The sequence below is a fragment of the Ciconia boyciana genome, chromosome 10, assembly GCF_034638445.1.
Source record: "Ciconia boyciana chromosome 10, ASM3463844v1, whole genome shotgun sequence".
NCBI classification, from domain to species: domain Eukaryota; kingdom Metazoa; phylum Chordata; class Aves; order Ciconiiformes; family Ciconiidae; genus Ciconia; species Ciconia boyciana.
Window position 1 is genome coordinate 30,284,224 of NC_132943.1, and position 24,859 is coordinate 30,309,082.

Genomic DNA, 24,859 nt, shown 5'->3' on the forward strand with positions numbered 1-24,859 from the left:
CATTGGTTCACATTGTCACTTAACAAATAGTTAACAATCCAAAGAAGTACAACATCTGATAATAACATGCAAATCATCAACCTGACGTATCTTAACCCATTATCTCAATCTTCAGAACTGCTGTCACTAAAACAATATGCATTTGATGACACTATCATCACAGACTATACCAATGTATCTCACTGAGTTGCTGTAAGAAACATGTAGCAATCAAGAAGCAATGAAAAGAAAGCAGTGAGCATCTATTATTTTTCTTCTAAGGCCTTCACTCACCCATCCTTATAAGAAATTAAGCTAGACTGTAGTATGAATGGATCAAAGCAGTATGCAATGTTTCTTTTGTGTGATATCTTCCTTTCTCTTAAATCCCAGCCTGCTTCCCTGCTGATGCCTAATAGATACTTCGTAATCAACCTCAGCAAGTATAACCTGCTACCTACAACCAATCACCTATCTGTTTACAAACTTCTGTGCAGCTCATAGGTTTACTGACATGCATATATATGCCTGTATGTGTGTGTACCGGCTCGATAAGTATTTTTATACTCTGGCAGTCTTAGATATGTTCCATCAAATACAAAGTATTAGCAACCAAGGAAAATTACTTTTCTCACATTTTAGATGCTGCAGGTAAAATTACATTCTTATTAACCATTCTATACTAAACATTACATTCGTATTAACCTTTCTATACTAAGCATTACATTCTTATTATCCGTTCTATACTAATATATAAGTTAATTGATAACGGAAAGGCTCTTCTAAAGCAATCAAATTCCTTTGAATGTTCAAAGTATCTTTTCCTTTAAATATGAATTCAGTAGTTTGGAAAAATATTAATATGTAACTATCAAGTATTGAGAAGTCTGACAGTTAAGAACTTATTCCTTTTTTTAGTCTAAGAAACAATGATGTGATACATCACTGAAACCAGTTGACTCAAGCCAACACGCATATAAAAAATAAATGTTCCTGAAACACAAGCCATTACTGATTATATTGCAGTAAGAAGAGAAGACAGGGCAGGACAGTTGTGAAAGGCAGTGTAACATTGATGAAGACATGCTGATTTTTGTCAGCTGGGCCAACATCTACTGCACAGGAGCTGGAAACCACCAACAGAAAATGAACATTGTTCTCTAACACTATGGTTCCTGGTGAAGTCAGTAAATGCAGAAATCTGTTATTCTGGGTTATTACAATGCAATATGTGAGACACTTTAAAGAGTCTGACATGACATCAATTACCTTCAATAGTTCAGTGAAGCTATAAGGTGAATGGTAGTTTCCATCATTTACAAGCTGGTGAAGTTACTTGGTTGATGAGGTCAGAAAAGGATCTGCAAACATCTTCAGCTGTAGAGAAGAACTCCTGCTGCAAAGCAGACTGTTGAGCTGAAAAGTAGAACAGATTTTAAGTCTTTGAGAGCATTTGGATGCTGCCAGAGCCCTGAAAAACTCTTTATAAAGCTCTAATTTAAGACAACTCTGTAGAAACATCAGCTTTTCCCATCATTCTCCTTATTACATCCTCATTATCCAAAGTGAGGCATCCTGAGTGTTGAACAAAGCTCTGCTGCGTAAGACCATTGATTACAAAGGGATTTTGTACTGCTGGAGGTCTGCCTGGGACTAGAGTCATAGTTACAGTGCCACAGAAGTGGCAACAGAAAAGACCTCCAGTGCCCTCACCAGTATAAGTTTGCTCCTTAATTGACTGCTGAGATGATTTCCTCTTATACGCTTTGGCTCATCCTGTTTCAAATTAGTCCAACATTAGGGGCTATATTCCACCTTACAGGAATATGTTTTACCTTACAGTGTAGAGCTGGAGTACTTCTACAATGGCAAAGGCAAGATTCTGAGTTTCCTCTGAGGGTTAAATGATCATGAACAATATTATAGAGTAAACTGGATGAAGGTGAGAAGACAGTGTTAAGATAACTGGGAGAACTTATACCTGGTTGGGCTTGGAGAGACAATGCATCCTTCAGTTTCATCACTAGCTGTTGCAGTTCCACTTCCTCACTGACTTCCTTCTCATCAGGTGGTACCTGCACTGCAGTGGGAGTCAGAACTGTATTCCTCATGATGCAACTGAGGGAGTTTTCTGTCAATTCAGGCAGATATGTTTGATTCTCTTTTGCCTTTTTATACTGTCCCATAAAAGGTCTGTCGCTCTGCAGGGACACTGACTCCAGTGGGTCTTCTGAAAACACAAAGTCTACTGCAGTGGGAACCTCAGGCGTCTGTAAAAGCTGCATTCTGTTTGCAGAGTTGGAGGGATTCAAAGCTTTCCAGTCTGCACGTGTTCTGGAAGTAGGCCTTATTTGGGCAGGATTTAATCCACCCTGCATTCTCCTGTCCAGCAGGACATGTGGATTTCTTGGCATCATATTCTGACGCTGTGCAAAAGGATGTTCTGATGACTGTAACATTGTCTATGATAGACAAAACACAGAAACTACATTGTGAAAATAATTGATATTTTGGTTTTTGTTTTGATATTTGGTTTGCTGGTAGTACTAAAATAGGTAGGAAAATAATTTTGTGTCAGAATAATTTATTTTTTTTTTTAAATTTCTGGTGAACTAAACCAATTCTTTTAACAAATAAAATATTTTCCTGCAATAAAATAAAACTTTGTGTTTGAGTTTGGGAAAATCCATGTGGCCATTTTTTCCACAATTCCAATCTGAAGACATTATATGCTTTAATGCCATTGAAAAGCGGGAAGAATAATGTTCCAAGATTAAATTTGCAGGAAAATTGTTCTAAAAGAATTAAACTAAGGGAAAAATATATGTGTATATTAAACATATATCAAACACCTCACACCTGTTAACATTTGAAATTCCAAAACTAGGTCGGTTGTCAGTGCCACAATTGTACTTGGAATTTTCTAGACAGAACTATGATGGCAAATACCATCCACTGGATGAACGCCGAGTCTGATGTAACTGGGATACCCTGAGCTGCCTGTGCATGCACTGGACACTTAACTGCATGTGTGCAGCCAGTCCTGCATGTTGTGGGCAGGCCAGTGTCACAGCATACACACAGGATGGTATGACATGCCAGGTCATATGGGACTCCATGTGCAAGTGATACAAAACTGACTGAGCATGCACTGCAGATGTGTCTGGCTTTTCTCTATGTTTGACAATCCCTGAAAAACAGTCTAAAAACAGCATTGCAGAAAATGCTACAAAAATGCTGTAGGTGGCAAATATGTATGCATTCTCTGTGAAATAAGGGCCTTTTTAGAACCTCAGATACTTTAAATGAACAAGAGTCAATACAATTGAAAAGAAATAAAATATTTTCTGTAAGAGGTCTGTATTACATCCCAGTACAAGACAGCAATTAGGAATGACAAAAGAGTATTTCATTTATTCAATGCCAACACAGGATTCTTCTCTAAAGAAAAGGCTGCAATGAAGAATCTAACACTTCTGTTGGAAAGCACTTTTCTCACTCTTATTGGAATACCCTCTCATTATTTTAATTGCAGTAGTATCTAAACACCCCAGACATGGATATCTGTGCTAGATGCTAAATATATACAGAATGAAAAAAAAAATTTCCTGCTGCAAAGACCCTATTTGCTTTCTCTGAAGACAAGAACCTAAGATGACTGAGCAGACAGGTGGAAGGTGCACGAAACAGTATCAAGAGTGCTGGTCTGCAGGAAAAGGAGTAGTTCGTGTTCAGTAATTGCCCATAGCTGTGAAGATTCTTGGTATATTTATCACTACACCTTTACTTCTTGCTTCATTTGCTGCAGCTTCATTTGCAGGTTTTCATGGTTTGCACTCAGGCTTTGGAGCTTTGCCTCTATTTTGCAGCTTTTGTCTTCCTGGCAGTAGTGAAGAAATTGCATTTTGTCCTTCCATTTGTTGAACTGCTTCTTCATGTACCTGCCAGGGACACAGGACGGGGGGAATTTTGCTAGATCACACACACACAAATATATGCAGTCATGGAAAAGAGCAAGCACTGTAGCACAAACTTTCTCCTCTTTGTCAGTTCAGGAAATTTTTGTCAGCTTTGGGGTTAGAGGCTAGTATTCCAGGAACTGGGCTGTATCCATGGAATTAGCAAGAACAGGAGTGTTCTAGATGAGGAAAGATGTGAGCTGAGTGGAACTGTGGCCAGGGCTGAGCCTTGCATCTTGGGGTTTTACCTTTTCCACAAAGGTGGCTGCAACAGGAGAGACATTATAGCAATCCCTCTGTTGAGAAGCAAACTACTTATGGCAACTCCCTGACCTGCAAAAGATTCCCATCATTTCCCCTGGGGCAACAAAGGAGTAAAAGCAGCCTCTACCCCTTTGATTGAGTTCCTTCTTGCTCCTGGTATTCTATGCAGCTTGTTTGATGATACCAATAGTTTCTGCACAGGAGGCTTGTCCTTGAAAAGATACTGTGATTTTTGCAATGAGAAGTGCCACCCTCCCACACACACCAGAGAAGATTTAGAAGTTACCTACTCAGAGCACAGTATGACAAAGATACCACCCATCTCTGTTCTAAAGTCGGGATTTCTCTAAGAAGTGAGGGTAGAAATACAGTTCTGTCTTCCCCATCACTGAGGTGGAGACAGACAGAAAAGCTTGTTAACACTACAGTAATAAGCCAACTGCTTCATATCATGCCACTGAAATAGTTATCTCCTTTGCTTAGTTACATCCAGAAGTTCATCTGATTCACTTTCTTTTGGGTATGCATTGGCTCACAGACAAGAGCACCATCAGTTTCACTGGAATTATGCAAGATTTGTCTGAATGGGACAGCAAGTCAGACCATTTAAAATTAAAATTACAGTGGTCCCTTATAACAGCATTTAATCAGTCTTTACTGTAAAATGCTGACTACCTTCAACTAACTCAGAGCCCGGTTCTGTGAACAAGCACATAAATGCTGGAAGTTGGTCCACAAATAAGAACAAAGAGCTTCCCATGAGTAATGATGTGATTCATTCACCCAGTTATATGATAAGCTCTGGGTCAGAGGGTGATGCAGTATTTCAGGAGCAGGCTTCCCAGATATCCTCTCAACTATTGCTAATCTAAATGAAAGCTGAAGATCTTTGCCATATCTCTTTATTCTCCCATGTGAGAACAGAGAGTGAGATAAGGACACAGACTTACAATGAAACTGCAATTGCTTTGCTCTAGTCTTGGAGTGCCCTTGTGTGAATTTGGAGCAGCAGTTGTACATTGACTTGCTAGAATGAAACAAAACAGGAACAGAGGGAACTGAACATACTGAAGGAGATAAAGAGAGCAGATGCAGGATCAAATTCTACACTTTGCTGTAATTCCATTGGTTTCAGTGGTCACAGACATGATTATATCTACAGCACATTCATATATAACTACAAAAATGAAGGCAGGGAAAGCAAAAGTGAAAGAAAAAGGTAAGCATGGTTGCCTATACACCAACACCCCCCCACCCCAAACAAAAAAAAAAACCAAGAAATTTGTAGTTTAGGAATTAAAATTTTATTGTGTCAGAGGTTTGAATATCAGAAGGGACTTCTGTGATAATCTAAGTGATGTAATTTTTACCAATAGTTACTGTATTAAACCTGTAGTCTCTATTTGACTCACAGCATATTTTTTTAGAAAGATATCCTACCTTGATTTAAAAACTTCATATGAATTATGCAATTTGTTTTGATTAAGCCTTATTCAGAGAAAAATTTGGAAAAGTATGCTATTCTGATATTTTTAAGCAAATGAACATTTTTTACCTTAAAAATAACTTTTAGAAATGTAAACTAACAATTGCAGAAATGCTGATGAAAGCAAACCAAAATATTTTGCTTTGCCAGAAATTGTTTTTCCAGTGATCTCCATTTACAATTTTTGTTGCTGAGTTTTTATCATTCATCCCCATTTGATATGAGTTTTTCTTTAAATCTCAAAATCTTTAAAGTATGGAAAAATCATTTGTCTACTAGCTCTTCACTGGAGAAGCATTGCCCACCAGTCTTCAGTCATTGTACTACTGCATTTACCTACCTGCTCTCATCGTGAATGCTTTTGATGGATTTGTGCATTTTAAACACATCTGCTTCAAAAGAGGCTATTGCCTATAACGAAAAAGAGAAAAGTATCCGTTCATAACTTTATCAGCAATAACGTTTCATTTTCTATGCAAATTTTGCTATAAGAGGGCATGGCAAATTTGGGATTTCTTCTGTTTTACAGATTTACTAGTTAACTTTTTTTATTTAATTGATTGCAATCAACTGATGCATTAAAGTATTTCTAATGGCTATTAGAACGGACTGGAAAATTTACTCTATAGAACAAATTCTTTGTCCTATGACAAATTCTAAGTGTATGATAATTTGTTTTGTTTTAAATTAGAACAAAAACCTCATTCCCTGGAATTTCTGCAAAATGGAATATTCTGATTTGGGAACAGTCTCTCCAAAGTCACACAACTGCTTCGGCACAAAGAGATGGAGGGAGACAGACTGGATGTAGAAGAGAGAAGAGAAACTCCTGGTCTTTGGATGGAAGTAGCAGTCTCTGGGCCATGCAGGGGACAGTAGCCCAGAAGTCAGGGAGACAAACACTTTCCAGGTAAGCTGCTTTAGAGGCATGGTATAAGCTGGGCTGGAATCAGGGCTGCCAGGTAATTATGAAACTAGAGCTGGGTGCCCAGGACCTCCAAGCTCATGGATTCTATTAAAAGCTATCATTGGATTTATGGTCTGCATCTTTTTAAGCAACATTGAAATAATCTGCACTGTAAGATGTTGGAAATCAGTATAAATCTGCTGAAAAAGAATTCTCATCCCAGAGAGAAAATTAACAAGAGAGCAATGCACATGACAGAATCCCACTACAGGGATGCAAGTCCCTTTTCACTGTCTTCTAAAACAACAAATGCCAGCCATCAAAATTATATGCTTAACCAATGTCTGCCCACAGCTTCTGCAGATATGTGCTGGCTGGCACTATACCTCGAGCTGGGCAGCAGAGTCCTAAAAGACAGGTCTTCCAAAGGGCAGCACAGGAGTAGCAGCCAAAGGAGTGACCTGACATTCACAGGCTACTTCTCAGTTACTGCACCTTGGCTTCTGGGAAGAACAAGATGAGTGGATGACACAAACTGGTTTGAACACAACCCAGTGTTCCTTATATTCTGAGTATGTGCAGAGCTACCAAACTCTCAAATAAATATAGAAACAAAAATCTGCTATGTACTTATTTTTATCTACACTGTCCTACCCACTCCTCTAGCATTGTTTCTATGCAGGGAACCTGGAAATGGATTAGCGGAGAGCTTTTTATGCATGAGCTATTTTAGTTGGAGTGGACACTACTCTGGGTTTATGCTTAAGAAGGGCCCATTCTGTCCTCTTGCTATTGCCATGGTGACAAAAATGGCCTGAGCCTAATAAGAATTAAGGCATCCTTCCCTGACATTTGCTTGCAGTAGGAGGACATGATGGCATTTTTTACTGTCAGAATAGAGAGGACTCCAGTCTTAGCTAGCCTTTAATGTGCTACTCTAAGACAACTCGGGGAAAAAAAAAAAGTAACAAAGCAAATATTCTTACAAATGCTTCTGAAGGTCATAGACATCAAGGAGTTAGTCACTAATCTTGGGAGAGTATCAAATTCAAGCTTTGTTAAGTTTTCACATTCCACATTTTTTTCCATGTGAGAAATGAACAGAAAGGTGAAGCTGCCCATTACATTTCTTTTTCATTGGTAATTAGAAGGCAGTTAGATAGTTAACTTGGTAGGTCTTCTTCACAGCTTTAGCACTATTACAGCTTCATGTTTTGCTCACCTGAGCTTTTGTCTTGCCTTGCTCTGGTGTCTTGCTGTTATTCTCATTCTTCTGCATTACAGTTCTGTTTTCAGATACAAACTTGGGTGACTCCAGGACAGGTCTGTCCACTGGGAAAGACAGGTTTTCAGGGCCAGGTAGTGGTGAAGCACTGAGTTCTGCAGGGGGACTGTATAACAACAGAGAAATAATGAGTAGAGAAAGGATCAAGCCTTATATGGTTTTGGTATCCAGAAAGATCAAAATAAAACGAATGCACTGTAAGTAGACAGACAGCTGTGCTATTGACTAAGCAAGATGTATGGTTTAGCTATGCCTGCTGGCATATTTTGGCTGAAAGAATTAAATTCCTGAAAACAAATTCCACTCTTTCAACAGAATCTCAACAACAGGTTCTTCTTTCCATCCATTTAGTATCAATGCAATTTGCTGCTTCTCTTTTTTGCTTCCTTTAGCCAAGAGCTAAATATATTGGGAAATTCAACTATAACTAATTTATAAACTAATTGGAAACAGAAACTCACAAAGTCTTTTTGTGAGTAGGGAAGTGCCTCTCCTCCACTATCTCCAGAGCCCTCCTTCTCTGAGCCTCCTTTCTTCTGCAGCGCTCTTGAAACAGGTTGTTCCTGATGGTGCGGAGAAAGTGCTTTGCATTTGCCTTTGCTGAAATCTATTGGAATGAGGGATATAAAGAAGGGAGTGAATTTTCAAACAGGTGCTGCCCAGAAGTAGACACAATCCAAGGCAAAGGCAAGACATAAGAAAGTAAAGGTCCACCTGTTCAACAATTGAAGAGGCTCATGGCTGCTGTTTGAGCCCTAGAAGGGGAGCTGAGGTGCATGATGATGCAGGACCACAGGCAAGAGCGGCTCCAGTTCTGTTAGGTAAGCAAAACACTCTGCCTGGGCCAAATTCAGGCAGCCTGGAAACGCCTAACACAGGATTTTGGCAGTTACAATGATTAAGCTTACAGTCACAATGATAATTCTGCCCAACTAGTATCTAAGTTACCTCTTGATCAATGGGAAGAAGTACTTTTATACTTGTATGAAGTTTTAATAGATACAGCCTTCTGTGCCATTACTGTGCCTTCTGTGCCTCTCGTAAAAACCACACTTCCATTTGTCACAGCAGTGTCAGGCTCAGGTACAACAACTAAGCTCAGTAGCTGTATTACAGCAGGACACAAACCAATTCTGCCTCAGGAAGTCACTGCTGCAGAACATGGGGTAAGCCCTGACAGACTGAACAGGAAAACAGAAAGAAAACACACACAGAATAATAGAATGCTTTGGATTGGAAGGGACCTTTACAGGTCATCTAGTCCAACCCCCCTGCAAGAGCAGGGACATCTGTAACTAGATCAGGTTGCTCAGAGCCCCATCCAACCTGACCTGGAATGTTTCCAGGGATGGGGCCTCCACTACCTCTCTGGGCAACCTGTTCCAGTGCCTCACCACCCTCATTCTAAAAAATTCCTTTCTTAAATCCAGTCTAAATCTGCCCTCCCTTAGTTTAAAACCATTGCTCCTTGTCCTGTCACAACAGGCCTTGCTAAAAAGTCTGTCCCCATCTTTCCTATAGGCCCCCTTTAAGTACTCGAAGGCTGCTATAAGGTCTCCCCAGAGCCTTCTCTTCTCCAGGCTGAACAACCCCAACTCTCTCAGCCTGTCCCCGTAGGAGAGGTGCTCCAGCCCTCGGATCATTTTCGTGGCCCTCCTCTGGACCCGCTCCAACAGCTCCACGTCCTTCTTGTGCTGAGGGCTCCAGAGCTGGATGCAGTACTCCAGGCGAGGTCTCACCAGAGCAGAGTAGAGGGGCAGAATGACCTCTCTCAACCTGCTGGCCATGCTTCTTTTGATGCAGCCAAAGATACAGTTGGCCTCCTGGGCTGCGAGCGCACATTGTTGGCTCATGTCCAGCTTTTCACCCGTCAGTACCCCAAGTCCTTTTCCGCAGGGCTACTCTCAATCACACCATCCCCCAAACTGTATTGGAACCGAGGATTGCCCCGACCCAGGTGTAGGACCCTGCACTTGGCCTTGTTGAACTTCATGAGGTTCACACAAGCCCACTTCTCCAGCTTGTCCAGGTCCCTCTGGATGACATCCCATCCTTCGGGCATGTCGACTGCACCACTCAGCTTGGTGTCATCTGCAAACTTGCTGAGGGTGCACTCGATCTCACTGTCAATGTCATTGATGAAAATACTGAACAGCACTGGTCCCAGTACGGACCCCTGAGGGACACCACTCATCACTGATCTCCATCTGGACATTGAGCCGTTGACCGCTACCCTCTGGATGTGGCCATCCAACCAATTCCTTATCCACTGAACAGTCCACCCATCAAATCCATATCTCTCCAATTTAGAGGGAAGGATGTTGTGGGGGACCGTGTCAAAGGCTTTACGGAAGTCCAGATAGATGACATCCATTGCTTTTCCCTTGTCCACTGATGTGGTAACTCCATCGTAGAAAGCCACTAGGTTGGTCAGGCAGGACTTGCCCTTGGTAAAACCATGTTGGCTGTCTCAAATCACCTCCCTGTCCTCCATGTGCTCTAGTGTAGCTTCTAGGAGGATCTGTTCCATGATCTTCCCAGGCACAGAGGTGAGGCTGACAGGTCGGTAGCTCCCAGGGTCATCCTTTCTACCCTTTTTAAAAATGGGCACAATGTTTCCCTTCTTCCAGTCACCAGGGACTTCACCTGACTGCCATGACTTTTCAAATATCATGGAGAGTGGCTTGGCAGCTTCACCCAATTCCCTCAGGACTCTGGGATGTATCTCATCAGGTCCCATAGACGACTTATATATGTTCAGGTTCCTCAGGTGGTCACAAACCTGATCTTCCCTTACAGTGGGAGGGGCTTTACCACCCTGGTCCCCAACATGTTGTCTGTTGACTCGGGAGGGGTGAGGAGAGTGGTTGCCAGAGAAGACTGAAGCAAAAAAGTTGTTGAGTACCTCAGCCTTCTCCTTGTCTGTTGATAGTAGGTCACCATTCTTGTTCAATAGTGGAGGTACGCTTTCTTTAGCTTTCCTTTTCTGGTTGATATACCCAATTACAGCATGATATACCTGATACAGCATGCCTCCTAGTAATTTCTCAACATGGTAATAACATTACCACAAGGTGTCAGAACGGTAAGGAAAAACAGTGTTTATATTTCAAATCCCCACTCAGCAGCCCACTACCTGATAAAGACAATGTGAAAACTTACCAGCCAAGGACAGCATCTGCTAAGAGTGGAAGGTATGGGAGAAGTGGCTTACTACTGATTCTTTTATGTCCCACACAAAGGATATAAAAATGGTATCTGTCATAATGAGTAGCTTATCTTTTTAAGTTTGGTATAGATTTTGGCCATGAAAGTAATACTTACAGGGTTAGTGTTAGAGTAGGGCTTTATAAAGGAAACATAAGTTCAGTGATCCAGTTGCAATATTGCAGCAACAATGTGGGAAAGCTCAATGTCAGACAGTATAGGAGCGGAAGGGGACTTCATTTTAGAACAACACTCATTTCACTCACTCATACTCACTCACAGCACTAATATACATGTATCCAAGTAGTTTTTCCAGCATTCACACACCAAGGTGTATGTATACACATGGTATGGTCATGATGACTTACAGTGACATGGAGGACAAGAGATGCCAGTTCTCATTAAGCCTCCTGGGTTCCTCTTAGTGTGACCATGTGCTGGTTTTTGGATGTGCCTTTAGCTTCTTTAGGAGCTGACACTGATTGTGATCTTTTGTCTCCTTATTTGGGTGTCTCATAGGTATAGGTCTTGTTCTTTACCTTCACATCATCTCTTGTAAAGGCATCTTCAAATGGCAGTTTGTCCTTTGTTTCAGGCTACCTTTTGTTTTCCTGATTTGGTTGTCCTGAGAAGCTGTGTGTGGAAGTGCTGTGATCTTGCTGACCACCTAATCTAGGTTGCATCCTCTCCTGCCTTGTTATATCCGTCCTGGTGCTTCCATATCCACACACTCCCGTTCACTCTCCATTCACACTGATTTTAATGTCTCTATTAGAAATCTCTACATGAGGAGATCAGTTGCCATTTGATTCTCCTACTTTCTCACAGATGGAGGATGAGGAAGAATATTTGGAGGAATGAACATCTATCTGTTATTTTTAATGCAGATACTAAGCATCCAGATATAGTTTCTCGCAGTGTTAGCAAGAGGTTTTCAGAAGGAAAGCAATGAAGTGGCTACAGTTTGATGTTCCCCCAGACAAAGGGTGACTGCAAGAGCAGTCTAACTAACATTCTTTAGTTTTGGTGCAGACACTGGCTACCCAGATATCTTTAGTGTTAAGTGCAGGGTTTCAGAAAGGAGACCATGAAGTACAGCTTACTAGGGAAACGTTCATGGGTGCTTTTCAGCTCATTTACTGGAACAGAAGAAGATACTGTTACATAGATCCACAAAAAAACCTGTCTGCTGCTGTGGGCAAGATCTGGAATCTCCTGCTCAAAGGAGAAGCTGATCTTCCAAACACAAATTCCCAGTGTTGAACTTCACCACTAGTGTGATGAAAGCACAAGTTGCCCCTGTAATGGAGCACAAGTAGGTGAGCTTAGTTGGGCCCATGCTGCCTCTTTGTGCTGCATCCCTAACTGACAGAGACAAATGAGTCCAAGAGGTTTACAATAAAGTGGAAAATCTGTGGCATAAATGAAATTTCACGCAGGAGTTTGTACAACTTTTGGATGAATTAATTTCTGAATGAGTCCCCATTAGGATTGGGAAGAAGGAGCACCAGGACACACTGAGGGCCCTTTCCACAGGTTTAAGAATGATCTGCAAATGGCAAACTTGCCATAAAACTCCTTGGGAAGAGGACTTGCACCATGACATTTCACGGACCTATTCAGTTATTTCAGAACAAAACACTCCTTCTAAAGTTAGAAGCCCCCTTTTCCTTCCCCTGACTCACTGTTCCCAGATTAATAATGCTAATATGTCATGGCCATTATGGCTAATACACACATAATTTCATAATCAATGTAGTTCAAGAGTCTACTGCCTACTTGCCTACATGAAGAACCTGAACAGGGAAATGAATCAGTACAATGGGACTCTACCTGCACACAGTGTTCCATAACAGGATGTGACCTCTTATGTGGTTTGCTGAGACGGCCAGTGAAAAAGCAGACTTGGCAAAGGTCAAAATTGAGGCACTTCAGACAGCGATACCTGTGAGGGAAAACAGAAGGATTAAGTTACTTCCCCACAAGTAAGAACATGGTGTAAGTGAGCTTGATTACTGAGAAATCCAGATCCCTGGGATCTGAAATGCAGAGAAGCACCTGCGTTAGAATAATGACTTTCCTCAGCATTCTCTGAATGCAAGAGTTATTTTGTCCAAATGACAGTGGGCTATTCTCCAGAACCCACTAATGATTTTGACATTATTTATTTGCTGCATAGAGATTCAGTCCAAGAATCAGTTGTTCTAGTACCATTTTTGAGAATGCAGTTACATCTTCATATGCTTCTTATGCACCAGCTTATCTCTATTTGCTGCTCTCATGGAACTGTAATATCACTACACTATTGTTGTAGGATTTGCAACTTTGCAAAAAACTAAAAATGCAAAAAACTAAACCTGCAAGCTTACTATTAGTGAGAAGAGAGTAACAGTAAAATACTTTCCTGAGCGTTCTGGTCAGTAGGTAACGGCTAGTGTTCTTTTTATACCATTAGGCCATTTTATACCATTACTTACATGAATAAGATGCTAAGATGGACGACTTAACTAGCCAGTTAATACACCTAATTATGGGACAAAGAACTAAGAAATGAGATACACAGGTTTAATTAGCTTTACCACTGAACTGCCAGTTTACTTTCAGTAAGACTCCATAATCATGTCTGTGCTAGCAAACTAAAGAGAAACAGGATGCAGGCTTGAGCACTAGCCTGTGATGGTTCTTTCTTTCCCTATCTTACTTGTTAAATTAGATTATGTCTGAAGTTTATTGCTTAATACAGCAGTTAGAGCCTGTAGGGTATGCAAACAATGGTAAGAACTATTTACGTGGATGCTATAGACTACAGCAATTACTGACGCACCTGAGGCCTGTAATTGGGAAAATTTTGCAGACTCTACATCTAGCTTGGTGAGAAACCATTTCTGTGGCTGATAATCTGTAACATGTAGGGAGCCACAGGAGAACAGCAGGCTCCGATCTCAGCCAAGACAGGAATTTTTCTTCAACAATTGCTGAATTCAGAACCTGGAAAAAATACATGTCTCAAGTTCAGCCATTTACTTGAAAAGAACTGCTGTCTCATCTACAATTCCTAATAAAAGCTCTAATATTGGTCTATGCTAGCATAGATTTTCCATTCATTTAAGATGTTACTGGGTTCCAAAGGTTTTGGAATAAATGCAAGAGTCTTCAGTAGTATCTTACTGAGCACCTTTTCTATAAATATAAATCCTCCTATACTGTGAGGCTGACAAACAGTCCTGCCCCTTAAAAGTAGATACTGGTAGATGTTATATGGTGATACACTTCCAATTTTATCAACCAGCAACATTCAAAATCATTTCCCAGGACATCAGAATTTCACTTACCCCATGGAAACAGCTGTGAGTCGCAATTTCCACACAAGACAGAGTGCAGCTTTCTCCCACAATGGCTGGGATCTGCATTAAGAAGAAAGGCTCAGAAACACCTCAGTAAAAAACAGATGTTCCCATCATGCTCTGCTGAGATTGTGACAGCACACAGATGGTGAAGCATCTATAGAAATGCCATTTTACATACTGTTCTGAAGAAAACCTGTTCATATTCACACCATCAGTATGCAATTTCATAGTGCAGTATGTGTCGGAATGATTTGCTTCCAGCTCACTTACTGAAATGGATCAACATACTATGTTGCCATACTAGAATACTGAAGGACACTGGCTTTGAACCTCAGGGGTCATTTTCAGATCCCATTTTCAGCGCCAGTTCAGCAGGAAATACCTGTATGCCAAAGCATTTTTCTGCAACTGCAAGCTATTCTAGTGAGTACAGACATCTGAAGTTTGGAGTCACTTTAGCAAAAGCTGTATGCAGGTGTTCCCAGGACCTGTAAGCTCAGGCAAAATGAATGCATAGAGGCACTGATGCAAGTGGTTACTCTGACTGAGAAAAGCTACAGAATTTGATTCTTTTACCTATTTTGCACGGTAGCTCCCTATGCCCACAGAGTGCCCCACTGACTTCAGTCCCATAATGTAATCAAACGTAAAACATATCAACCATGTATTTTTTTCCTCCTAGATTAGGATACTCCTACAAGATCTGTTGTGTAACAGCACTGCAGTGGCATTACCTGATTTAAGTCTGTTAGTAGGCTTCTCAGGGCACTACGGGTAATCAAGGCCACCTTTCCATCAGGGACAGCATAAAACTGGAAGAAAGCTGAAAACAACCAGAGGAAAGAAATTGGAATCTTGGCAGAGCCTGAAGTGTCTTCTAGCTACTTATTCTCAAACTATGTACATGATGGCTTTGGCCTACCAAATAAACACCTCAAGAAAGTTCCCCTTTATTGTCTATCTAACAGGCACTCAGTGACTGCTGTGACAATACTTTCTTCCTACAGGCAGGGGAAAGAGAAGAAAAGCAAGGAAATTATGGCCTCAAGTTGCATCAGGAGAGGTTTAGATTGGATACTAGGAAAAATTTCTTTACTGAAAGGGTGGTCAAGCATTGGAACAGGCTGCCCAGAGAGGTGGTGGAGTCACCATCCCTGGAGGAGTTCAAAAAACATGTAGACGTAGCACTTCGGGACATGGTTTAGTAAGTATGGAGGTGTTGGGTTGATGGTTGGACTAGATGATCTTAGAGGTCTTTTCCAACCTTAATGATTCTATGATTCTATGGCAATTCCTTATTCCTGGCAGTTAAGACAGGTAAGGATGAATGAAACAACGAGCTCATTTTCATAGCTGTAAGAAAAATATTTAAATATGTTTATACAAGATATGCCCTATTTAAATTGTGAATTGTTAACTCCAAATTGTAATTTGGAAGGAAATACACATTATGCAATGGGAGAGTATGAGGACAATATGCCACTTGTGGTCCATTTGTTCTCCATTCTGAGCATTTATTTCAGGCAGAAATCTTTATGCTGCACATTGCACTGGGCTACCTTTATCTGTTATACTTAGTTCTTTAAGCATTTTTGTCTAATGTTAAAAGGGCTCCAAAAGCTTCCTGAACCAAATATATAAAATTGTTTTCTAATCTACTGAAATTTAAAACTAGGGGTTTTCTGTTCTTTTCTGCTAGGCAAATAGAACTTGGCCTTCATTTTTAAGCTCTATTTATCTTAAACTTTACTATGACTTGTTCTGAGACTCTTTATGCAAAGATGGCTATGGACATTGATGGAAAAGTATTCTTCTACATCAGCCTTTCTCTACAAGGAAGCAGTCAGCATAATTTACTTTTTGCATGGCAGAACTGTATTCTCTTTTAAAGTAAAAAAAAATTACAATGGAGATTTTTCTCAATGTTCAGTATTTTAGGCAGTGTATAATATAATACATTTCCCACCTCTGTATTTTGCCAGTAGAGTGTCTCCTGAAAGGGCAATTAGGGCAGCTGCAGCAGATCTCATTTTTATATAACCTGTTCCAGATCTAGGAAAAGAAAATAAGTTACACTACGTTCACTGAGAATGTAAAAACTGAAACCTCTAAAGAAAAAAATATTGCTATGTTGGAAGACAATGTCAAAACTCATATCCTTTTATATGTATATAACTGATGTTGCATTTTAGTGATATTTTATGTCTAGGACCCTTTGTCACTCAACATAACTACAGAGTTAACTGTTCAAGATACCATGCAATCATAAAACAAAAAGCCAGCATCTCCTTCAAAGACCTCACATTCCAAGTAAAATATAATTTTACATTTACAATACACATCCTGAAAAAATTCTGCTCTTCATTTGTGGAAAGCCTTCCCAAATATGGAAGAGAAAGCAGGATTATAATCTGGATTTTGTATTGTATGATCAGGCAGCTTCACTGGGGCCCCAGATCTGTCCTGAGCTCCTCTTGGGCTAATTCCCTTTAATTTCACTGCAACTCAATTTAATCAAAAGTATATATGCAGAAGCAGGACTTCAGCTTTGACCGTTAGATCATAAAGAATGTAGCTTAATTTAGAACCCAAGTTTGCAACAAAGGCACCTAATGAAAAAATGTTTCTTTATGTGAAGACAAAGCAGACGTGAATTGGAAACCATAAATCAGGAAATCCTGGAATTCTATATTTAAGATATTACTTTTGTAAAGCAGTATTGCACTTCAGAATATCATTACATAAAATTGTCTTCAAGAGTCTTTAGATAAACTGCATTTTTACAGAGCATACTGCATAAAGCTGTAATATAGTCTCGATAGTATGAGCTGCATGGGAAATTGTTGATCAAAAGTTCCTAGATTTTGAATTTATTTATTTGAATTTATTTCCAGAACTTTGATAGAAAAAAGTCCAAGATTAAAGCTAAAGCATACAATCAAAACCCCTTATGATGGTTTATATGAGCTTATTAAGTAAGCTACCACATAAACATGGAAAAGCCCTTATGTGCTCTTGCCATGAAATAGCTTCCAGTGTTAATACTGGACAACAGCACTCTACAGAGAAAACATGACTAGAAGAAAATTATAAGAAGCTTTTGCTATCCTATATACATGGCAAGAAACTTGTGGATTTTTTTTTTTTAAAGAAATTACAACAAAAAGAAAATGACACACTGGCCTAAGAAAACAGAAAAAAAGACCAAGATAGTCCTGTTAAGAAGATGCTTCTAAATTATTTCCCTACAGTGCACACAAATTACAAAATACTCTTGATGTTTCTAGCTTTGTTTCGTAACACACCAGTTTATTCTTAGCCTTAACTGATCTTTTTAAGTACAAAAAAATTCATAACATGGGACCTTAAGCAGTAGTGATCATACTATTAATTAATAGTGATTCAAGAAAAAGTCCTGCAGACCACTTACATCTCACTTTCAGTAAAAAACTTTGCTCTGATGTAGAAGGGAATAAATTTCAACCTGTAGTGAATAAATTCTACAATGAACTTAGTCTTTGCCTTTTAAATCTGATACAATCACAAACCAATCTTGCCTTTAGTGAATTAATTCATTATTCACAAACAGTACATGAGAAAAGTACACTCTGCGAGCTGCTTCCTTATTATTCCCAGAAACTATTTGCTGTTCACAGGAGCTAGCTGATCAGCTTAGTTATGAGACAGTGGTTTTGTTTCATAATTGGTTGATGAAATTTTTAAGCTGGAGAAAAATGAATAATGAAAAGTGACTGGCAAATTCTTGACCTGTGCATGGATACTGTCATTCAAAGGCAAATATGGATTCTTTTTCAGGAGTGTATCAAAATATCTTGGCAGTCAAAAGAAGAGCTACTCTCTGTACAGCTCTTCACAGAAAAAGTTAGCATGGACTGGCAGACATTTGGACTTCCAGATAATTTTGGAAACATTTGACCACTGTTTCTCTGATAAGGCTTTGTGCCTCATATTCCTATAGCTGAACTACTCCCATTGTGTATACCAAGCAAAATACCATCAAAATGGGAGAGTTTCATACAGAAATGGTGTAGGAGTGGTAGAAACAGACTTGGTCTAGCAACACTTCGTGATGGATTTACATTTGTTCTTCCTCTCACCTGTCATACATGGCAGCTAGCAGGCTCAATGTGAATTCAGCAGCTCTTGGATCTACCTGGCCTGGTTTTTCTAATCTTGCCCTTTGGAACAGTTCTGTCAGCATTCCAGAGATCTGCTGCACTTTCAGAGAAATCTGCTTTTCCCTCTGGCTCTGTTCACTTGATAGGATGTGCTGAATCAGAGAAACATCAATCAAATCCACTGTGGGAAAATTAAGGGAGAAATGAATGAGGATCCCTGCCTTTTCCTGAATGGAAGCTCGACATTTATTAGAAGTCCCTAGCTAAGAGAAGTCTGTAAAGTGAAGTCTAAAACAGTATGCAACATAAAAAGGAAATAATCTGGGAAAGGTCTTGCTGGGTTTATGGATGTAGCACAACTTGTGAGGCTACAAAGATAGAACAGCTCAACTGAAATTCCCTGGATGTGATTTTGGGATAGATAGGAAGGGAAGGAAAATAGCATGATTAACTGCATCCAAATTATAGACCTAATTTTCATTCTATATATAGATAGTATAAAACTACGTGCCATTCGGTACTTCAAAATAAAGCTCAGCTGGGACTGTGGAAACAATTTGTGCTTTGATGTAGGCTTTCTCCTCATGCACAAACACAAAGAGAAGGGGGTGCTATGGCCAAGAAAGGGGCAAACAGGCTGTTATGAATGTGCCATGGAATAACTAATATCCAGTGGGAAGAGAGCGCTATGGCTTCTTAAAGGTCACATTCAGTGCCGCAGCAATTAGAATTAACATCAGAAGAGAAAGACTGTAGTAGATTGAAGGTTGTAGATTGCTGAAGAAGCAGAGAACCTAGAATATGTCACCTATGGTCTTTCCAGCCCAGATGGGAAAATATCAGTGTGAGACACTGGTGAATCTCAATCCAGAAACCCATGTGCAATTCTGGTCACCAGTGTTCCAAGAGGGGTAGAGTAACTGGGATAGATGCTATGAGTGCCTAGAGGAGACATGGAGGACTAGGCAACAGAGCTAATGAAAACCAGTACCTGCGGGAGTTGGTACTTCCATGCTGTGGCACATAGCACCAGGCAGATTTACCATACCAAGGCTGAGATCAGACTAAATACATTCATAGAAGAGCATGCCCAAATGAAAAAATATGGCCAAGGCCAACAAACTAGTCATCTTTTCTGTGCTACCCTGAAGACCTCACTTGCAATGTTGTGCATTTTCAGCAACAGACTATTTCAGGTGGAAAATTCAAGATATCCATGCATTTTAGCTCAATATGGAATTTACATCCAGTAATTTCAAAAGCGAGCTAGGTGACCAGGGCTTTGTTCCATAATTCTTTGCTTGCACAGAATTCTCACTCACTTCAAAGAGAGGGAGAATGAGTGCTAGCCAGGAGTTTTCTGGTAGATCGTATTTTATTTTGTTCTCATTAATACTTATAGTATTAATAATAATGCCTGTCAATGCATTTTCAATGATCCATGATTATTTCCAATAAATCAACTCCTAAGAAACACATGAGAATTTGACATTTAATGAGAATAATAATATACAGATAAAGATTCACAACTGCCAGTGATGTCTACATAGCAGTGTTGCAGACTGTAATAATAATTTGATTCTCCCATGCCTTCAGAATTTTAGTAATATATTTCCACTGACATTCAAAAGGGGAAAAAAATAAATTTGTATATGAAGTACTGTCTAGCTCTTAAGTGTTCATAATGCATTCTGAGATTCTTAGGTGGAAAATGAGAGAGCAAAGTAGCATAATAACTCATGGTGACAGCAACACAAAATTTTTACAGATTCTTCTCTCTGTCAAAGCACAGGATTCTCTTCATCTACTAACACTGGCACAGACTTTGTATTGAGCGTAGTTTTAGGGCTGTCCTGTAGACGGAGCTCTGAACATCATTGAAAGCCTCTGTGAAAAAAAACCAAACACACATTACAATAGAGGGGTTAATTAAAAAAAAAAAAAAAGGAAAGAAAGAAAAACAAGTTGTTTAACTAAAAATCGAAATAACCAAATTTGGACTTGATCAAAACTCACAATATTTTGAAGGAAATTTTGAAAAAAATTTAAAAAATTAAAACATTTTCTTTTTTTCCAATAGCTTTGTGGGGAAGATGATGTTCTTATGACCAGTGACATGACGAGTCATAAAAATAGTATTTAACATAGAGAGCACACCTGCTTCTTTGGGAATCGAGTCTATTCATGGACCAGAAAAAAGGATATTCACTGTGCATACTTTTAGCCAAGATCCTAATGAAATAATATTTCTTCAAACAAAACAGTTTCTTGATGAGAGATGCTCTTCTACAAGGAACAGTTTGTCAGTCTGCACAGCAGGGTTATTGTTTTGGATGCATATTGTTTCAAGCATTAAACAAATTTTCTGTCAAGATCAACATCTGGGACTCCCTCAGAAGAAGATAAGCAATTTACCAGAGCAACTGGCTTTTGACATTTCTGCTTGGTAATCCCATTCAAGCTGCTCGACTAAATCCCATACCTTTACAAGATTTCAGCTCATTCCTTTCACATGACTAAAGGATGTTTTCCTGAGTGGGAAGTAAGGGCTTCCAAACATGACCTATACCTGGTACTTTACGCACATACCTAGAACTTCAAGACAAAAAAAAAAGGCTTGTTCACAATAGCTTTAGAAACTAGAAAGGGATTTATCAGTTATCCTCCTGTCCTCAGAGGCTCTTTCTCCCTTCAGAGAAGAAGAGTTACTCACAGTTGATTAAGGTCAAAGATAAGCAACAAATATGCATAACTGAGTAGAAATAACTCACAAAACTCTCTACTTGTTTAATCTGGAAATAAGACAATCTGTGTGCAATAGTTGCCCACAAATGTACCAGACTAACGTTAACAGTCAGCAAAAATCAGCAAATTAGGGGCTCTGCTGGTTCCCAGATGCTGCATAAGATATAGAAATAAGCCAATATCTGCTATACCATCTGTTTAGTCCTGCTCTTGTCATTTTGTTTTGTGATATTATTTGGAGATGTAGTGTAGCATGTCATACAATGTGAAAAATTAGTTTTGACTTCCATGCATCATCAGTTCTCTTTCTTCAGTAAACTGATCCAAAGCTCTTTTGAAAGTCACAGACTCCCACAGTTTTCAGTAGGCTATAGATTAAATTCCAAATGCCTATTTTCAAATACAAATGCTAGAAACATACACATGATCCAACTCAAACACCTTCCATGCGCAAGATGACTTTCTAAGTGGAGGGAATCTGTTTTAGTAGCCATCTGCTATTCACTTCAAGTCCATCCTTACAGACAAAATGTGGCCTCGAAGTAGGGCATTCTGTGCCTCTCAAGCAGTAGTTCCAGAATTAACTTGCAAGAGCACACAAGTAAAACAGCAGGCAAAGAAAAAAAGCCCAAATAAAATACAAAATATTTTAGGATTATTATTTATGAGAGGCTATTTAAGGGCACTAAACTCTTCCATTTCTCGTAGGAATGGAGTTTCCCCTTTGGATGGAAAACCAGCATGTAATCATTCTGTAGTGGGTCAAATTTCACCTCAAGACTCATAAATGCCCTTTGTTGAGAAGCTGACAAAGGAATTCCTACACATATAGAAAAGAGTGCATTGTTTCCTGACATCTCCAGCTGGTTACTTGCTAGTTCTGCATTTTGCGCTACTTGTTCTGTAGCAGATGAAGCATCTGCTAAGATTTTGCACTCAAAAATGGCATGTATGTCCATCCTTCATGCCTATTCTAGAATATGTGAAAAAACCTCATCCTATATTATACATTAGGGAACATGGCCCCTGTGCACCTGACCATTCCATGACCCAAGGTGATAATGGCAGGGAAGGTGCCAGGACAGATCCAAAAATAAAGGTAGGACAGCACAGCTGTGTAATTTGTCATTTATGTGTTACAGCACAGAGATTCTGAAAGTGGCATGACTTCACTACAATTCATTAGTTTCTGTCCAAACAGACACAGAAATGTCTCTTGAGAAAAGCTGGAAAAAAATGAGAAAAATCCTTACCCTGCAAGTCTGGATCCATTTGAAATGAACAGATGGCATTAGGCATTCTAGAATGAAACAAACGAAAGTGTAAAACCACATTTCCTAAACAGAGACATATCAAACCATTCAAATCAAACCTTTTAATCTGAACAATTTAATGGATGCATTTCAGAGACGAAATAAAACAGAATTACATAAAACAACATAATAGTTTTGGTGTCACGTGCAGAGAAACTCCAGAAAATTGCATGCTCTACATGCTCTCTGCTAAGTATAAAGTAGGATTAAGTCTAGTAAATGCAAAATTGTATTTGGGCGAAAACAGTCCCCAAAACAGTTTCAAGTACAGGAAATAGGATCTTTCACTATTGAAGAGTCCAGTGTTTACATACAGGATTACTACACAGTCCATAGTGTATAATTTCATGTCACAGAGGACATACCTTTACACCAGACTCTTCCCAAGATTCGTTGATTGCAATTGCTCACAAGTCTATTTTATAACATTTTCATACTGAACTAAACTTTTCAGCTGAGCTGACATTATTTCTTTTTGAGCTGAGAAGGAAGGGAAAAAGGAAGCATAAACATGAATCTACTTCTTTACACAACCCTGAAAGCAAAAGTAATTATGTCCCTGATAACAATAGAAACTGAATGTCTCCCCTCAGGATTTGTTTCATTAATGCTCTAAACTACATTCTATTTTTAAACATAAAAATATAAATATGAATTCAGTATAGTAACTATCTTTCAGTTAGTATTACAGTTGAAAAACACTAGGTATAACAGATCTAAGTTACACAAGACTCCAAAGGCCACATACATGGCTTTTAGTGGGGAAAAAAGGAAATTTGCTAGAATAAATAAAAATTAAGTAATTGGAAACTATCTAAAAGTTAAACAGTAAATTTGGTATTAAATCTGAACTTACCCAAACTTTCACTCTATTACGTTTTTCCAATGAAAGTCATGGATCATTTGTCATAAACATGACAGAATACTGGCCAATTATGAAGCATAAATATTCAATGATCTATAATTATTAAGTCTACCATAAATGTGCTGCTCACCATTTTAACTGGTGAAAGCTGCAACTTTGTGTTTCAGTCTTTAAATAACCTATAAATATTTAAAATTATGGGATACAGATTTGCTTTAATAACTTCTTCATTAAAGACTACAATGCCACAGTTTTTTATTGAAGTCCTTCTTTGAAGGAAATACCACTATGTTTCTTTTTCACTATTGTTCGATTTTCTTCCTTACTAAGGTTTAGAGCTTGGACTCAACCCTGGGTTCTGCAAGACTGCAGTTCTGCCCAACATTTACATAGGCATGTAAATTTGCTTATACAATTACTCCTAAAATGGGTGCAGCAGTATATGCCTCTGCATAGCTTGACAGAAAAGTCAATGTAAGGAAATCAATGAAATCAGAAGATTCTAAGCAATGAATTAAACATAAGTGTTTAGTGAAAGCTACATGTAGCAATCTAAAAGATACACTTACAAACACACAGCTTGCCTCATGTTTTCCTCCTTTTTTTCTCTCTGCCAAAGGTACATAAAATAAAGCAAGAGGACAAATGTAAAAATACAAAAGTTAAACTCAAATTAGAACTCACTCATTTGTGAGAATTTGCTCACTCAAATAAGAACAGATCCACCGACGTCACTGAGTTATACAGCATGCATAATCTATTAGCACTTGATACTTACTGTAAGATGACAAGCTCTCTATCCAGTACAGTGCAATGTCTAACCTTTAAATTACCCATATGGATAAGCACACTATACTCTTGTACTAGGGTATTCATGGTCCCAAATTTAAGTATGTGTTTATGTGTTTTACCAAACTGGCTGTCATTGTGCAAGATCATAACATCGTACCCATGAACCCTCTCTCCAAAAAGTTATGAAAGGCATTATTAACATATGTACAGTCTACATTTTTATACACAAAACTCTGGAGAGTCCAGATCTTGACTGCAGTAGGAGGGCTTGGGTGAAATGAACAGGACCTACCTTCAGTGTTAGCACATCTACTTTATAATGCACATCATATGAAAGTAGAAGCAACATCTGCCTGCCAAAACATCAAATTTGAACTAACTCTGCTAATTGATACACTATTTCAGTCAGTGTGTTGTATTTCAGCTACATGTGCCCTTTATTAATAATTAAAAACACTTCCACAAAACAAAAAAGAATTTTAAAATGAATTACAAATGTACAGGAAATAAATTTTTACAATTATAAACTCTGATCCCATTAACACAAATACAGTTATGTGCAGAACAAGAG

At 39.1% G+C, this 24,859-nt stretch overlaps 1 protein-coding gene across 1 annotated transcript; it reads right to left on the bottom strand.

The window, feature by feature from the left end:
* Window positions 1-1,291: 1,291 nt before the first annotated feature.
* Window positions 1,292-24,091, bottom strand: DYTN (dystrotelin). The gene is made up of 15 exons (XM_072874876.1): window positions 24,066-24,091; window positions 22,572-22,618; window positions 20,386-20,460; window positions 18,553-18,754; window positions 16,401-16,486; window positions 15,169-15,257; window positions 14,420-14,491; window positions 13,912-14,075; window positions 12,921-13,032; window positions 8,342-8,487; window positions 7,818-7,986; window positions 6,029-6,099; window positions 3,761-3,920; window positions 1,961-2,441; window positions 1,292-1,395 (listed from the first exon to the last, which is right to left on the bottom strand). The coding sequence occupies exons 1-15, from the start codon at window positions 24,083-24,085 to the stop codon at window positions 1,292-1,294; spliced, it is 1,998 nt and encodes a 665-aa protein (XP_072730977.1). The 5' UTR covers window positions 24,086-24,091.
* Window positions 24,092-24,859: the final 768 nt, after the last annotated feature.

What these genes read in the sequence shown, in the direction of transcription:
- DYTN (XM_072874876.1), bottom strand. Translation starts at nt 24,085, where the DNA reads ATGAGGCAAGCTGTGTGTTT. An exon ending in CTCACAGCTGTTTCCATGGG is followed by an intron (nt 14,076 to 14,419) that starts GTAAGTGAAATT and finishes TATTTTTTCCAG; the next exon opens with GTTCTGAATTCAGCAATTGT. An exon ending in GTCTCTCCAAGCCCAACCAG is followed by an intron (nt 1,396 to 1,960) that starts GTATAAGTTCTC and finishes TCTACTTTTCAG; the next exon opens with CTCAACAGTCTGCTTTGCAG.